Source organism: Idiotropiscis lumnitzeri, chromosome 18 (genome assembly GCF_059441095.1).
Source record: "Idiotropiscis lumnitzeri isolate Australia: NSW breed Sydney's pygmy pipehorse chromosome 18, RoL_Ilum_1.0, whole genome shotgun sequence".
Taxonomy (NCBI): domain Eukaryota; kingdom Metazoa; phylum Chordata; class Actinopteri; order Syngnathiformes; family Syngnathidae; genus Idiotropiscis; species Idiotropiscis lumnitzeri.
In genome coordinates this window covers 2,963,725-2,980,027 of record NC_142408.1, presented here as the reverse complement: position 1 = coordinate 2,980,027, position 16,303 = coordinate 2,963,725, and the positions used below count along the sequence as shown (strand labels likewise).

At 44.2% G+C, this 16,303-nt stretch overlaps 1 protein-coding gene across 2 annotated transcripts in view; it reads left to right on the top strand.

The window, feature by feature from the left end:
• Positions 1-13,108, top strand: part of adamts6 (ADAM metallopeptidase with thrombospondin type 1 motif, 6) — a 33,264-nt gene extending 20,156 nt beyond the window's left edge. For both annotated transcript variants that reach the window (XM_088281696.1, XM_088281695.1), the window contains 13 exons: positions 1,063-1,208; positions 2,068-2,131; positions 3,210-3,312; positions 3,450-3,583; positions 3,742-3,865; positions 4,189-4,269; positions 5,509-5,672; positions 5,769-5,907; positions 6,675-6,804; positions 8,217-8,421; positions 9,021-9,197; positions 10,074-10,230; positions 11,093-13,108. In XM_088281696.1, the coding sequence (XP_088137822.1) occupies positions 1,063-1,208; positions 2,068-2,131; positions 3,210-3,312; positions 3,450-3,583; positions 3,742-3,865; positions 4,189-4,269; positions 5,509-5,672; positions 5,769-5,907; positions 6,675-6,804; positions 8,217-8,421; positions 9,021-9,197; positions 10,074-10,230; positions 11,093-11,202 (1,734 nt within the window). In that variant the 3' untranslated portion in view covers positions 11,203-13,108. The remainder of the gene's footprint in view (positions 1-1,062; positions 1,209-2,067; positions 2,132-3,209; positions 3,313-3,449; positions 3,584-3,741; positions 3,866-4,188; positions 4,270-5,508; positions 5,673-5,768; positions 5,908-6,674; positions 6,805-8,216; positions 8,422-9,020; positions 9,198-10,073; positions 10,231-11,092) is intronic.
• Positions 13,109-16,303: the final 3,195 nt, after the last annotated feature.

The window sequence follows — 16,303 nt, the reverse complement described above, 5'->3', positions numbered from 1 at the left end:
GCAGAGGACATGCGGGACATAGCCAGGGAAAGAACGAGGACAGTGGCTCAATGTAACTCTCAGCAAACTGCGCAGGAGCCTAATAACGATCCTCCTGGCCACATTCTGCCGGTTTCACCAACTCGTCCTTTTAGCTTTCTCACCATGGCATGCGTGCACTCGTTGGTGACAACGAGGCTCTCCAAAGCGGCCGCGCCGGCAGACTATCGGAAGGGAAGATGCAATTTTGCGGCGTGGGCCTAGCTCCAGATTAATATTGCGACGGATAACCGCTGACACTTAAGTACAGAAAGTGAGTACTTTTGCTACCTCGGCTCACCTTGAATCTCACACTCACACTTGGGTGCGCTTAACCCACTGACACAGTTGGTGAAACAAAAGGCCTGTCTCTGATCCGCTCGGATCTCCCAACAGGCTTAAGCAAGCGGCTTTGCACCCTCCCGAGGCACGAGGCTGCCCCTTGCATCCAACGTCCCAGAAGACACAAGGAAACAAAAGAGGTCCTCCCCATGAGATAAAAAGGCTGCGTATGACCAACTTTTGCTCGCAAATCACCCGTACGAGGGCTCATATCCCGAAAAACAAACCGGGTCGCTCGTACCTCAAGGCACCTTTGTCCTTGGGATTTGCAGTCCTTTCATCCTGACCCACAAAACGTTTGGCTTACTCAGCCAATTCCCGAAGAAATTATTTCTCTTGTGACCAACACGTAACGTTCAAACACACAAAATGGACACAAGCGAGTTGAGTCAGACTTTAAAAGCCCTACAAGGACGGCTGCAGGAGTGGACTAATGCGTAAATGAAATTATGGGCTGAGTAATGGTGCGATTGGGAGTTAGCGTGTGTTTAAAAGGGCTTGAAAGAAGGATCGCGCACGTGTTGCTTGAGGGGGGAAAAAAAAAAGTCATCGGTCAAGTGCTGTATAGTCTACATTTCATGCCGAAGCTAATTTACAGCTTGGACGGGACACTTGGAAAACAGTAAAACTGACACTTGTGTTGTCCCAGCTTGTAATAAGTTGCTGTTAGCTTATTGTGCTCTCTCCCCCTGCTCCTCGTAGTGGTGCTACCAGGGCGAGTGCGTGTCGTTTGGGACCTGGCCACAGAGTGAGGACGGAGGCTGGGGTCCCTGGTCCATGTGGGGGGAGTGCAGCCGGACGTGCGGCGGCGGCGTTTCCTCGTCCATGAGGCACTGTGACAGCCCAGCGTAAGTAGGCAAAGTAAGCCACAAGCAAGCGAAACACACACGCACCCGGAGGCCCGTTACGCGTGTGTTGGTGTGCACGTGTGTGTGTGTGTGTGTGAACAAATGGCTACGTTATATGATGGACTCTCAAAGTAAAAACAACAAAAAAATGGTGACAGCTGTACGACATCACAGATGCAACGGCCAATCAAAATTGCACAAAAGCTTTGAGAACTAAATTTCAGTTTGTGGGTACCAAGCCGAAACGAGACCCAGCTTAGTCGTCTTGACTCGTCTGGATTTAATTAGCACCACATAAAGTCAGCATGAGGCTAATGTCGCATACCTGCAAAATTGCAGGTACGATCAGTTGAGATTTATTAGTGCGTGGAGTCGAACATCTAATGCACGTTAACTCATTTACTGCCATTGACGGCTAAAGACGTCAAAGATTCTTTTTTTTTTTAATGTAATTAAATGTTTAATTAATTAATTAATTTAATTAATTAATGTTTTTTTTTTTAATGTTAATGTTTTTTACCCAGCCTTTCAATTACAGAAAATGACAAGCGTAGTCAGTGAATGGGGGCGATTGTTTGATTGATTGACGTCATCATCAGCCGCGGTTGGAAACGTCGCCTGTTGTGCAGTCGACTCTTAACTTTCAAGTTTCAGAAATTCCCGAGTTACTTTGTCTGTTCTTCCTTTCGGACTTTTCTTCGGTGGAATTGTGTCAGCCCCGAGGAGTGGGAAGAGGTGGGCTCGGCACTTTAGAAGGTCTGCTGTAATTGGCACAGTTGCGGCTCGTGTGTTTGATGAGGTTGTTGCCGTGGCGACAAATGATGTCACCTCTCATTCAAGTGTCCTGTGTCGCACTCAGGCCTTCCGGAGGAGGGAAGTACTGCCTTGGGGAGAGGAAGCGCTACAGGTCCTGTAACACTGCTGTGAGTTTCTCTTCTTCTTCTCGTTCTTCTTGTGCAACCCGAAGCCTGCGGGAGGCTTTGTTACGCTTTCTGGGTAAGGTCTTTCGAAGGTCAGCGCGCAGCTTCCTGACTTCCCGTCTCGGTGGAAGTCCGGCGAGACGGAGATTAAAACAAAAAAATAAGGTAGTGATTCAGTGTTCTCACGTGGGATGGTTCCCGACGAACGCATTTGCTCGTGCGCACGTGGATGACAGCTTCGCATTTTACGGCGTGAAAAGCAACAGGCAGACGGTTTGGAGCAACGCTTTAGATAAATATTTAACGTGGCCCCGTCGTTTTTTTTTTTTTTTTTTTTAGTTTTTCTTCCTCCTGGGGGTTAATATCAGGGGATGTTGACTGTGGGTATGCGAAGCCCTTTGAGACTGTGATTTGAGACAGTGATTAAGCACTATACAAATAAATTTGACTTGATTTGAATGAACCAATCATGAATGTTTTTGGAATGTGGGAGAAAACGGGAGAACCCGGAGAAAACCCCACACAGGCACGGTCAGAACATGTAAACTCCAGAAAAGAAGACCGAGGCCGGATTCAAACTCACGACCTCGGCACTGTGAGGTGCTAATCAGTCGACTATTGTGCCGCTATTAATATAAATTGTACAAAATTAAAAAAGAAAAACGATACTAAACAAGACTGAATATGCAGTAAAGAATGTATATTCACAAGTACCAGCAAAGGCATTTATATTTACAAATGTTGAAAAAAAAAAAAAAGACGGAATATAGTTCGTCATCGAGTTCACTCAGGGTAAAAGGGGCGACTGCGTAAAAATGTCAAGTCATGTTGGGTCGACATGAGTCGCGTCAAATCCAGTTAGCCGTATTCCTGGGTGAGGTTGCGTCAGGTAAAGTGACATCGGATCATAAATCAGGTTAAGTCGGGTCATGTGTGGTCGCTTGGTGTCATCATTCAGTCTATATATTTGTATTTCATGCACATAAATTTGTATTCGGAACATGTTCACAAAATAATTTGATTGGCAATCAAGGAATCTGCCCAAAACAAAAGAGCCTTTTTGTCATTTTATGCGAGGCAGGCCTGTGTTTTGGGATCCCGCGATTTCCGGGAGAAGCAATGCGGTGACTTTGACAGCATGCCTTTCCGCGGGAAGTACTACAATTGGAAGCCTTACACCGGCGGTGAGTTCAATAAAATCATGAAAAATATCCTTGACATAAGTTTGGACCCAAAAGAAGGCTCTACTCTCTTATTCTTGTTATTCCTCGTTTTCAAAATGTTGCTTGCGTGTATAAAATAGAGTTGCTCCGCCTCACAGGTGGCGTCAAGCCGTGCGCCCTCAACTGCCTGGCCGAGGGATACAATTTCTACACCGAGCGCTCTCCGGCCGTCATCGATGGCACGCGATGTCAGGCCGACTCCTTGGACATATGCATCAACGGCGAGTGTAAGGTGAGCCAGCCGACTTCGTCACTTCTTTTATAACGAGCCGCATTGGATTTATCGCAATTGTGCAAGGTGGGAGCTATCATGAATAACTTCAGTACGTTACGTAAGCATCTAAAATTGTGCATGAATACATGATTTTTATGGAATCAAATTTCTTACAGCACGTGGGCTGCGACAACGTGCTGGCGTCGGACGCCAAGGAGGATCGATGTCGAGTGTGCGGGGGTGACGGGAGCACCTGCGAGGCCACCGAGGGACTCTTCAATGACTCTCTGCCCCGAGGAGGTCAAACATTAAATAAAATAAGACGCAAATTAGCCCTGGAATCATGAAGCTTGTTTCTCTACCTTGTCTAAAGGCAGAAAAATGTTGACCAAAATTTCCGTAACTTGATGTGAGTCGCGTATGATGTCACGAGATGCTGCACACGACATGGTCTTTAGCGAGAAACATCTTTGTCCTTCTATGGTGGGCCGAGTGTGTGCATCTAAAAATAATCCCCCCCACACTTTTTTTTTTTCTTCCTTTTTTGGAACATTTGGGCGTTCATTCTATACATCCCCTCATTAAAAAAAAAAAAGAAATGTCACACTGTGCTTTTCTTGCAGGCTACATGGAGGTGGTCCTTATCCCCAAAGGTTCCGTTCACATCGAGATCCGAGAGGTCACCATGTCCAAGAACTACATCGGTAAGTAGACCATTGCATTCCATCTGTACACGATGGACAAATAATATTGTCCCGAATACATTAGAACCTGGAATTACAAGCACAAAAGTAGACTTGGGGTTATTTTTAGGGGGCTAAAATAAGACCCTCTTAGGAGGTTAGAGGTGCAACCAAGTGAGCGAGCTCGTCATTCAAATGAATTAGAACTCGCTCTCATTGAAGTGAATGGACCCGGCAAGGTGCGCACCGCTCACTCAATTTTTTTTTACCAGGAGCTTCCGAGAGCGGTACTTCCAGGAATGACTAAGGACCAAGATCTGAAATTTTCCTAGAATTTTCTCTTTGCATATTTCAATAGCGGGAACTTAACCCTGAAGGAGCACCTTTGGGAGCATCATCATGTGTTTTAGACTACAGGAGCTGTTTCTGGGGTAATTTACCCATAAGTTCCTGGAAAGGAAAGGTTCTGATGAGATACACGTATATTCCCCGTGCCAAGACATGTAATTTCCCTGGAGTTTCCCCTTAATAGCCACATTTTGACAGAAGAGTTGATCTTACGCAGTACTCGCAACGCACCCTGGCTTATTTTTCTCTTTTGGAACCGTTCATGACAAATCCGTGATGAGCTTGAGTACATTGTAACCGATTGTACACACAACAGCGCTCGCAATCAGTGACAGATGTGCGGTTCCGTCCGAGTCGTAAACACGTGACGGCGGGATTGTCTCACGTGCCTTTGGAGAGCGCTGTTTGTTTTGACAACCGCAAAAGCGGGTCGCCGTCGAAGCAGATTAGCAGCGGCTTTCACCTGAAGTCTTTTCCCGTGCGAGGACAGAGGCTTGTCAGGCGGGTAGAAGACGAACGAGGCCGATGACATCACAAGCGCTGATTGTCTCCACCTGGAGCCTCCTCAGCTACCGTGCACATCTGCTTCTCGTTCTCCAAAATGGCTTGGTTTGGTCGTCGTGTTTGTCTCGCAGCAAATGAATTGACTTTTAAAGGGCTTTCCCTTAGTCAAATACTAACGAAGGTCTGAGCGCATCAATGATTGGCTAGTTCACGTCTTGGATTTAACCCCCCAAAAAAAAAATCAGGCCCTGACTCCAGTTATAACATGAAATTTGGCAGATGAGTCAACCCAAGGAAAAATGTGAAGACCCATGCCAGGAATTGAACAGGAAGTCTGTCGTTTTGGGTTGAAGTCTGCGGACTTAAAAAGGGGGCGTGACGGCTTGTTCATCTTCGCTTTCTTCCCAGCTTTGAAATCCGAGGGCGACGAATATTACATCAACGGCGCGTGGACCATCGACTGGCCGAGAAAGTTCGACATCGCCGGCACCGCCTTCCACTACAAGAGGCCCACCGATGAACCCGAGTCTTTGGAGGCTCTCGGGGCAACCGCAGAGAACCTGGTTGTCATGGTAACACTTGCAGCCAATCAGTTCAACGAATGCCTGGCTTGGTGGAACTAAAACGCGGCGTTTTTTTATTTATTTTTTTCTCCTTGCTCGTCGCAGATCCTCCTCCAGGAACAGAACCAGGGCATCCGCTACAAGTTTAACGTGCCCATCCAGCGCACGGGAAGTGGCGACAACGAGGTGGGCTTCTCCTGGTACCACCTTCCCTGGTCCGAGTGCTCGGCGACGTGCGCCGGAGGTAAGCGGGCATCTGTAATCACTTAAATGTGATTGTTTGCTCCGTAGAAATATTTGAATAGAGCGGAGTGCTCCGTTCACCGTGGAAAATTTGTCTCATGGAACATGACCACGTATTCTTACACAACCCCCCAAAAAACGGGTCCATCGTGCACCACGTATGTGTGCCGGTACCCTGGTAAACCGAGGACCCCCTTGTACCGGCACTCAGCGGCCGCAACATTAGGTTCACCTGTTGTGTCTTTCCAAAGATAACAACGCTAACTGAAGCTGACAAGTGCGGCTCGTTCGCCCAACGTCGAACGCTCCAATCTGCGGCAGCGGGCCAATGACAGCCGCTGCCTCAGGAATGATTAACGCAAACATTTTTAGGACGTTGCGTAACTGGAGATTCTCAGAGGATTCCAGAGTAAAAGAAGAGGCAAAACGTAATCAAGTTGAAGTATAGATATTTTGGGGAAAAATGTTTCGGTATTGATTCAATTCCTGTACTTGAGTACAAAAAAAAGGTCAAAAGTACAGATTACGAAATGTCGGAAAAATATTCGAACAACCATCCGCGCTCACACTCACACCTAGAGACAATTTCCAGTGTCCAATCGACCTGTCATGCATGTTTTTGGAATGTGGCAGGAAACCGGAGTACCCGGAGAAAACCCACACAGACGTGGGGAGAACATGCAAACTCCACACAGAAATTGCAGTATTTCCATTTACCCATTTTATATACCGCTCATCCTAAAATCTATCCACCCTTGTTCCCGTCAGGCTCCCAGAAGCAAGAGGTGGTGTGCAAGCGACTGGACGACAACTCGGTGGTCCAGAACAGCTACTGCGACCCGGACGGCAAGCCCCCCGACAACCAGCGAGACTGTAACAGCGAGCCGTGCCCTCCTGAGTATGTCAAAAATATTCCTGAAAGCTCACCAGTTAACATACGATACAAAAACATCCGAACTGGGCTCACATATATGTCACGTTAATTACAACCACATACTAACAGAACATACGACAAAAGTCACAGGCTCAATTGAATAACCTGACCTAAAATAAACTCTGAAACCGTCCATGAATAGGAAAAAAAGGAAAATAATAAAGCAAGCAGATTTACAACTTTCCGCGCTCACCGTGCGCCAATAATATGAAGCCTGGAGAGCGACCACCTGCATTTGGTACTTTTGGCATCAGCGTGCGCACAGGTGCGAGGCGACATGGCAGCCAAGTGGTGCGAAGCGTGACGCGAGCAGACCTTTTTTTTTCTTTGTCTAAGAACGTGCATGTCGCTCATCTGGATCCACTCTTTGCCGCACACGCTCCTCACCGGCTCTTTTACGGGCTAGCGCAGATGTTTGAACGTGTTAATTGTGCGTGGATGATGATGTCATATCACTCACATGGTCAAATTATGCAGCAAAATGTTGTTGGCGGTGTAGTATTTTTTTCCAGAAAAATATATGCAAAGAGTAGAAATGGTCATTACAAAACACTGGTGACTAGTTAATGGCTAGTTGACTAGTTAACAAGTTAAGGGCCAAGACATTTTTTTCCTGCATTTAATTTTTTTCTCCAGCACTATTATTTTACACAATTTTTAACAAATGTTAATTTCCCCTTCATTATTTGCTTATTTTTATGTCCTGTATTATTTGTTTTGTTTTCTGTTTTCACATTTTTATATTTTTTTCCTGTATTTTTTTGCATGCATTATTTTACTTTTTCCTGATATTTTTTTTTTAACTTTTTTTTCCCCCTGCATTATTTTTTTTCTGTTGTTTTTACTTTTTTTGCCCCACTTATATTGGAAGAACATTTTTAGAAGAGAATTTATATTTTTATGCATTTCTTCTGTTATTTATGGTTTTATTTCCTACTCTAAGATAGGTATATTTTTCACATTTTTCTTCTTGCCTTTTTCTTCTGAAATTTTTTTGTACTTAATATTCTTTTAAATTGTTTTTTTCTTTAGTTTTGTTTTTATTTTTTTGCATTTTTCATAATTTTAAAACCTTTTTTAACCAGATTTTTCTTTTGGATTTTTCTCTGTATTTTTTGTACGTTTTCCCTCTTACATTTGCATTTTCAGACAAACATCATACTTTTTCCCTCCTACCTTAGTTTGGAATGTGTTTTTTCCTGCATTATGTTTTCATATCTTTTTTTCGGGGTAATTTTCAGATTTCCCTTTTTTAAAACATTATATTGTTTGCATTATGTTGTTTTGCAACCAATGATTTACAGTGGAAATGTCAAAGGCCCTTATTGATAAAGTGGGCCTCACACCGAGTCTTTGTTTCATTGCGGTCTGTCCAGGTGGTTCATCGGTGATTGGTCCGAATGTGGCAAGACGTGTGACGGCGGCCTCCGGACCAGGACGGTCCTGTGCATCAGAAAGATAGGTCCAGCCGAGGAGGAGACGCTGGAGGACACCCATTGTCTCACCCACAGACCCATTGAGCAAGAAGCCTGCAACAACCAGTCCTGCCCGCCTAAGTGGGTCACTTTGGACTGGTCTGAGGTAAACTATCGGCCATAGCTCATGTCCTCACAAATCAAGTTTCCATTTTTAACTGGCATTAACGATCCAAAAATGAAAAAGCGACTGATTATTTTAGTAGTTTATTAATCTAATACGTAAAATTTAAAAAATAATGCTGAAAATACAAATGTGGGGAAAAAGTAAAAAAACAGGAATGAACGTCAAAACAAAGAACGCATTAAAAATTTTGAAAAAAATAATTCAAGCAAAAATAACGAAAATTTAAGACAGAAGATAAAGCAGACAGAATAAAGGGAAAATCTTTGTGTGGAAACAGAAGGAAATTAGGATAAAAAAATGCTGAAAAAGAACAGGAAATAAAGATTTAATAATGCAGGAAAAAAAATAAAGAATGTGAAAATTACATGAAAAAAAACTGGACAGGAAAACTCAAGGAAATGACACGCACACAAAACAATGCAGTATAGAATAGCATAAAATATGTAGAAAGGTCATGTAAAAATAAGATTTTTTAAATGTGTGAAGAAAAAAAATAAGGATAAAAAAACAGGTAAATAAATTAATTTAAAAAATGCTGAACAAATAACACACACTCGCGCCACTTTTTTCTGTTTTAGTGCACCCCCAAATGTGGGCCCGGCTTCAAGCACCGTATCGCCTTGTGCAAGAGCAGCGACCTGAGCAAAACCTTCACACCCGCCCACTGCCCGAGCCACAACAAGCCACCGGTTCGAATTCGCTGTAGCCTCGGCCGTTGTCCTCCTCCGCGCTGGATCCCCGGCGAATGGGGGCAGGTACGTATTTGCCCGTGTGTGAATGTGTGTACGCGTGCGCGCGTGTATGTCAGTAGGCTGTTAAAAGTCAAAAGCTTCTCTGATGCTTCTCTGGAAAGTTGGTTTGAAGAGACCATTTGAGGCTAATGTTTACCCTAAGACTAATTTGTCATCGAAATACTCATTACTGCCACCTACAGAACTGGAGTAAAACATCATGATTTTTCTATCAAATATTTATAACCCACAGAAAAGGGTTCAAGAAGCCAAGGAAGTCAGCCATTTTGATTCTGAGCATATTTTAGGCTGATACCCCAAAATGCATTTGTTCTAGTAATGCACATGACTTTCACCTACTGGACTGGAGTGCAACACATCATGGTTAGTATTTCCAGTTAGTCTTGTGTGCAGTCAGACAGACATGTTTTGGATTGTTGGGCCTTGGTGGAGGTCTCCAGTTGTCTTTAAAGTGCATTGCGTCAACGTTTCCTTATGCTGAGGGTAATGTCTGTGTTGCAACTCCATTTTTTTTTTTTAAGTTCAGAGGTCACCAGTCAGACAGTTTATATATCCCAGCAAGTCTGCGCCGACATCAATGCACCTTTGGCAATTCAATCATCAAACAGACCCCCACTGATAACCCCGGGTGGTCCATCAAAGGGTGAACCCCTCCCACCCCCACAGAGGTTAAACCCTCGTGGAGCAACAGCTGGAGTGCGCTCAGCACTTTCTCACGCAGCGCTGGAGGTGCACGCCGCTAATTACATGCCTCAACCACAAAGACAGGCGAAGAGTGTATATGAGGTGTATGGATTGAATTGTTGGTTTTAATTTCAAATGAGCCTACATGGAAATATATTTACCCGATTCCTTTCAGCGTCATCTTTGTCTTTGCAGTGTTCAGCGCAGTGCGGCCTGGGCCAGCAAATGCGTACGGTGCAGTGCCTGTCCTACACGGGCCAGCCGTCCAGCGAATGCACCGATGCCCTCCGGCCCAACACCATGCAGCAGTGCGAGAGCAAATGCGACGCCCCTGCCGTCTCCAACGGCGACGGTAAGATGCCCGGGTCACCAGCATTGTTAAAATATGTTGTAAAAAAATTCCCACATGTACAAATCCGCAGGTGCCGAACAGTGACTATGCGAGGGTCGACTGTACAATAAAAAAAACCGAGTACACTTCGAAATGTTCTGTTAATTTAGGCTTGTTCTGAATTTAAATTCAGACATTTGCATTTTTAAATTCAGTTAAAAATAATTTCATATTTTCACAATTGTTTAATCAAATAGTTTGAATAATTCAATAATATTTTTATTAATTATTAAAAAAAAATTATTTAATTTTTAAATTAATAACATTCTTAGGCTTGTACATTTAATTATTTTTTTTTTGTGGTATGACATGGTCGGTCGAGCTTGCATGGAAAACGTGAGCAGCGTTTACAAGCCGGCTAATGGGATTAGCCGCGGGCTAATTGTCGCTTCACGGACGGCAATGAGGCAACGTCTGGTCTCATTGGGCCTGGCCCAGGTGGGAGCCCGAGCCTAATAAGGGAAGACACTCGGATCATGATAAGGCATTTAGAGCCACGGTGCGCTTGGTGTGTGCGTGTGAGTCGTGGCAGTGAGCCCGGAGAGCCGACCGGGCCAGAATCCTTCTCGGTCTTCGCCTCGGCATCCAAGTAGAGCCGCTGTGTTCCCCGAGGGAGGTTTTGCCTCACAAGTATTACAATTACGTGTGAGTCACAGCAGCAGGCCGTCCTTAGGCTATTTTTAGACTTTGACTTTTTCAATTGGCTCAAGGATGAAGTCGTACGCTACATTAGAGACGCAAACCCATTTTTTTCCCCAAGAATCCATATTAAGCCCCTCCCACAGTCGCCGTGTTCTGACCCGTTGTCGTCTTGTCTGCGCAGAGTGCAAAGACGTCAACAAAGTGGCCTACTGCCCATTGGTACTCAAATTCAAGTTCTGCAGTAGGGCCTACTTCCGCCAGATGTGCTGCAAGACGTGTCAGGGCCACTGAGCCCCACGCAAAGACGGGAGAGGCCTGCGAGCCAGGAAAGGAACGCCGACACCGCTGACGACTCCGCAGAGCCCGAAATGGAAAAGCGACCTTTCGCGGTTGGCCGGAGAGCCAAACCACTGCTCGGTCGTCACGCTGACACAAAAACTGTTCACTTCTGTGAAGTGGAGCTCTGGAGGAGGATCGGTTGGTGATATTATTTTATTATAATAATAATTCCCGGTATCATTGTTGCGTTTTCCTCTGAGTTGCTGTTCGATCCAAAGTGCTGGACACGTGGCTGACAGAGGATGGACGGATGGACTGGCGAGAAACGCTGTCGCCGGGCGGACTTTTGGCTTGGCTGCACTTTTTTTTTTTTGTGTGTGTGTAAATACTTAACCGCCATGGAGGTACGACAGCGCAGATCAAGCCCCGCCCCCTGATCATCAGCGTACTGTGTATTTATTATACAAGAGTCACATAGTAGCCTACTGTCTTGGAAGGGAATGTAATGTCATTGGATGAAACCCTGACAAAATGTCACACGGTGTTTCCCAATCTTTATTGAGCCGAGGCACATATTTTATATTAGAAAATATCTCGCGGCACGCCACCAAACAAACAAAAAAAGGGAATATTTCACATTGGAAACTTTCCATGGGAATGACCAATAAATAAGGGTAATTTAATTCATCTGTATCACATTCAAGCATATTTTTTTTTTTATCATAAGCAGACATCCATATTAAATATATAAATCTTGCCAATATGTGAGGGCATTATAGTCCCTTTAACATTTTTCCCCTCCAGCGACCCCAACCCACCTCAAGGGTGCCTTGCTTGCTTTGCCAAGAGCCAAGATGGATATCATTTTTGTGCTTATGACAAAACAAGTCTTTCATTAGCCTGAACTATAGCAGAAGCTAAGCATGGAGTTGCTCCCGTCGCTTCCCTTGAAAATATTGCCCTTGGCTCTTACAAGGCCTGCCCTCAAAGTATTCCAGTCAAAAGTTAACAAAAAAAAAAAACTTCTAATCTGGGATACAACATTTATTTAGACAGCGATACGCTAACAGAAGTAGAGCTAGACTAGACAAATAAAAAAAAAAGAAAAAAAAAGGTCAATCTAATTGAGCTGACAAAAAAAAAAAAATGTGTCGCAGCTCTAACCAGAGCTAAGTTAGCATTAGCATTGATACAGGAGTGGTGTCAAATCGATTCCCCGAACCCCTTTGATCTTTATTTTGTTTTGTTTGGGACTTCCTACCTTTCCGTTTGATGGGACACTAAATATGTTGCCCTTAAAAGTCACATCTATTGAAAACTTCAGCTGTCTTCAGTCCCTTTAGCCAACGAGAACAAAAACGCCCAAAGTCAATATGGTGCTAATCATCGTAAATGCTGGTCGTGTTCTTGACATGTTGTTTGTACCTCACACTGGGAATGTATTTGTTGTAGTAGCATTGTTGTACAGCCAAAAAAAAAATAAGAAAAATAACAGGACACTTGCATCCGGTCACCAACAAGCCATTACTGCTGGCTCAGGAAAGCGAAACTTTATATTTGACTTTTGTTGTTGTTGTTGCTGCTGCTGCTACTTTTTGGTAGCCAACATCAACATCATTCCTTGAAGGAGGCCGTCGAGAGATGGGGGAGGGGACAGCGGGAGAGTGCTTGGATTCAAAGTGCTCGGACTTTTTAAAAAAAAAAAAAGAAAAAGAAAAAAGGTACTCGTTGCTGTGAACTTGTGAATGTGTCACATTGGTTACGTACTAAAAAGACAATGAAAAGCATCATGTGATGAGTTGTGTATATTTTATATTCAGTATTAATGTTGCTACACTGTTACTAATCCCCCCCCCTCAAAATGTAAATTATATGCTAATTTATTGCATTGTCTCACGGGTACATTTATTTTCACTGCATGCGGAATTGACATTTTAGCATCTTGGGTGTTAAAAAAAATATAAATAAAAAAAAAAAAAAATGCAGAGACCCCGCCCTTCACCCACATTTTTAAAGACAAAAACTTGGATTTAATAAAATGAGCTGATTTTAAAGAAGACCACTGTGTGAGGATATGTAGTAGGTAGGGAAGGTAGTAAATCAAGATGAAACAGTCGAGCCGGGATTTACCAGCAGGTCCTTTTCACACAGAGCTCACCGAAGCGGGGTGTTGCCTGGGACTGTATTTGTGTGCACGTTCACGCAGTGAAGCGATATCCCGCGGCCCAGTGTGACGTGTATAGTACCTTGTGGGACAGCGACAATTGCTTTCACCAAAACAGAGCACAAGAATGCAATGTTGGGTGTTAAATTTCACACAGCGGTCGTGGCTTTCAACTTCTCTACCTCTGATTCCACCAACCAGAGATGGGAGTCATTTAGTCTTATTTCTTCGATTATAAAACACAGTCCTTGACTTTAAATATAATAATGCTCAGAACTACATCCATGATATTTGCTTCATGAGTTGGTTTGCACGCTACATTGCGGCATACGGGTCGCTGGCACTTCACGAATATCAACTTTAAAAAAAAAAAAAAGAAAGAACTCGAGTTTTCTCCCATTTTTTTCTCCCTTCTTTGTTAGAGGTTGCCATGAACTTCTCATAAAACAAAATCTGCCGACTGGACTTTGAAGCCGATAAGGAAGGGAGGATGCGGGTGATTTAGGATCTGCCGTGGAAGTTCATTAGTGCAATTTTTCCCATCCCGTATTGAGCCCATTTTAACATGAGAAAGGAACAAAAATGTCACAAAACTATATGCGCTACTGTTCAAATGTCTTTTACGGTACGGTCTTAAAGATGATACAAGCGCGTGCAAATATTTGACCAAAAATGAAACCAGTAGCAAGTCTATTGTCAAATACAATAAAACCACAAGTGACATAGAAGCAGTGGAATGCAGGAATGCTCAATTTTTTTTTTTGGGAGCTTGCTTATGATGTCTTAAAACACACAATGTTCTGGAGCACAAGATGAGACCAGCTTGTCTTGTTGTAGGGAATCATTTGTAACAACCACCATGGGCAGAACACTGAGTTACATTTCCTATTGTGTGGTTTTCTGTTTTTATAACTGTCCGTTGAAATGTGTTTTTACGTGTGGCGCAAATGTCGTTGGGGACCGCTGGACTGTGCTGAATAAAAATTGACTTCCGATTGGACTTTTCCCATTTAACAAAACATCTTTTAAGTCATTCACCCCCTTTTGAATGCAAAAAAAAAAAACAATCATGGCCCACTGCATTCGAAATGTACTATGGTTTCTATTTGGTTGATCCAAAAGCCATTATTGGGTTGTATGAAAGGCAACAGGTGGACACACTTCTGCCATCTAGTGGCGGGGCATTTAATTAAGTTCTGCCTGTCACTATCCGTCACCAATGTGACAAAGACGCATTGTCGTAAATAAACCATTCTCAGATCAGTTCAGTGAAACGGGATCATTTCCCGTAGTGCAGTGGTTGAGAATCACCGCTTTAGTCTGCTCTTCACTTGAATGTGCAGACACGTCCTGGTTGTGTGAGGCGCTAACAACAAGAACAACATCAAGGCCCTAATCATCACAGCCGACCGCTGCTCTGTCTACAATCAAATGGTTGGCGATGAAAGCTCAGAGTGTTGTGGACACTTAAGCGCTTGAACAAAGCACAGCAGGATGAGGAGCTCCAGATGGTGTACTCGGACACAGAGCATGCCGAGTCCACATTCGGGTAGGGTGGGTTGGGGGGCGGCAAACTGACAGGCTGGAATGCTGGACCGGAATGGGAAGGTCACGGCTCTCGCACCTGCTATCTGTTGAGGTCTGCTTGGGGCTTGGTGTTAGTAAGCCCTGCCAGAGTTTTTTTTTTTTTTTTCTCCCCCCACAGCTGATGTCCAGACCGGACCACTGCCGCCTAGATGAAAGCCTCGGAGGGGAAAGTTCACACTGGGAGGATTCAGGAACATGTCAAACGTGAAGAGAAAGTCTACGGCTGCGACGACTTCAGAAATACGGGAGGATTTTGGTATAAAATTTCTTGTGACGGATGCGGGTCGGAATAGCAACGGTGAAGCAAGAGTCGACAACAGAGAATATTCGGTTTTGTCACAAAAGTTCCAAGACGTCGACCACGTGTTCATAATTGTTTTCTCTAAGATTTGCGTTGCTTCCTAAGACAAGCTTGGAAGCGTTCACTGTTGCCGCGAGAGCCTTTCTTTATGTTGTCTATTCCGAGCTTCCGCAGGTAGCGCGGTCACCTCTACAGGCTCCAAGTAAGTGGATTCCATCTATAAAGAATCGATAGTCAATCACTTAGGCCAACGGACCGGAAAAAAAACAGTGCCGTTTGGTTCGAAGGTCCTTTTGAGCAAGCGAGGAGAAAAGAGCACTAAATCCATCACGGGTGAATTACGCGCTTCTGCTGCTCCGAGAAACGGCAGGCGGCTAACGAGGACAAATGCTCATGGACGTTATTACTCTGGTGTCTTTCATTGACATGCCGTTTCCGTCCCACTTTCGTGGCGCTCGTGTCCTTCATTCACAACATGCACGAGGGCGTCCAGTCTTGGCTTTGATGGCACCCTTGAAGCCACAAGATACTAGATGTCATGATACTTTCTACAGCTTCTGGTCACGCGTGCCCGAAACCACCAAAATGTTTACTTTGACGTCTTGGAGTTCTGTAGCAGGATGCTGGTTTTATCTGCTGCAATACCACGAGTAGTTTAACATTAGTTTGAAGTACAGTGAACCTTATTTATAACGGTGGATACATTCTAGATCAGGCGTGCGCAAACTACGGCCCGGGGGCCACACGCGGCCCGTTAAAGGTTTTAATCCGGACCGTCAAACTTGGAAAAAAAAATTACATGAATAAACCTTGTTCATGTTTTATTTTCTAAAAACTGTCGTTTTTCAAAGACATTAATTGTTGTAATGCTTTTGTTCACTTTCATTTAACATTAAATGTATTTTTTTTTATCTCACATGAAGTGAGGTTACCCAAACACTCCATTCATCTGCTGCGGCCCCTCTGTCAAATTTTAGAACCCATTGTGGCCCGCCAATCAAAAGGTTTGCCCACCCGTTCTAGATGATACAATGGGGGTCACTGTACCAAGACCACAAGCA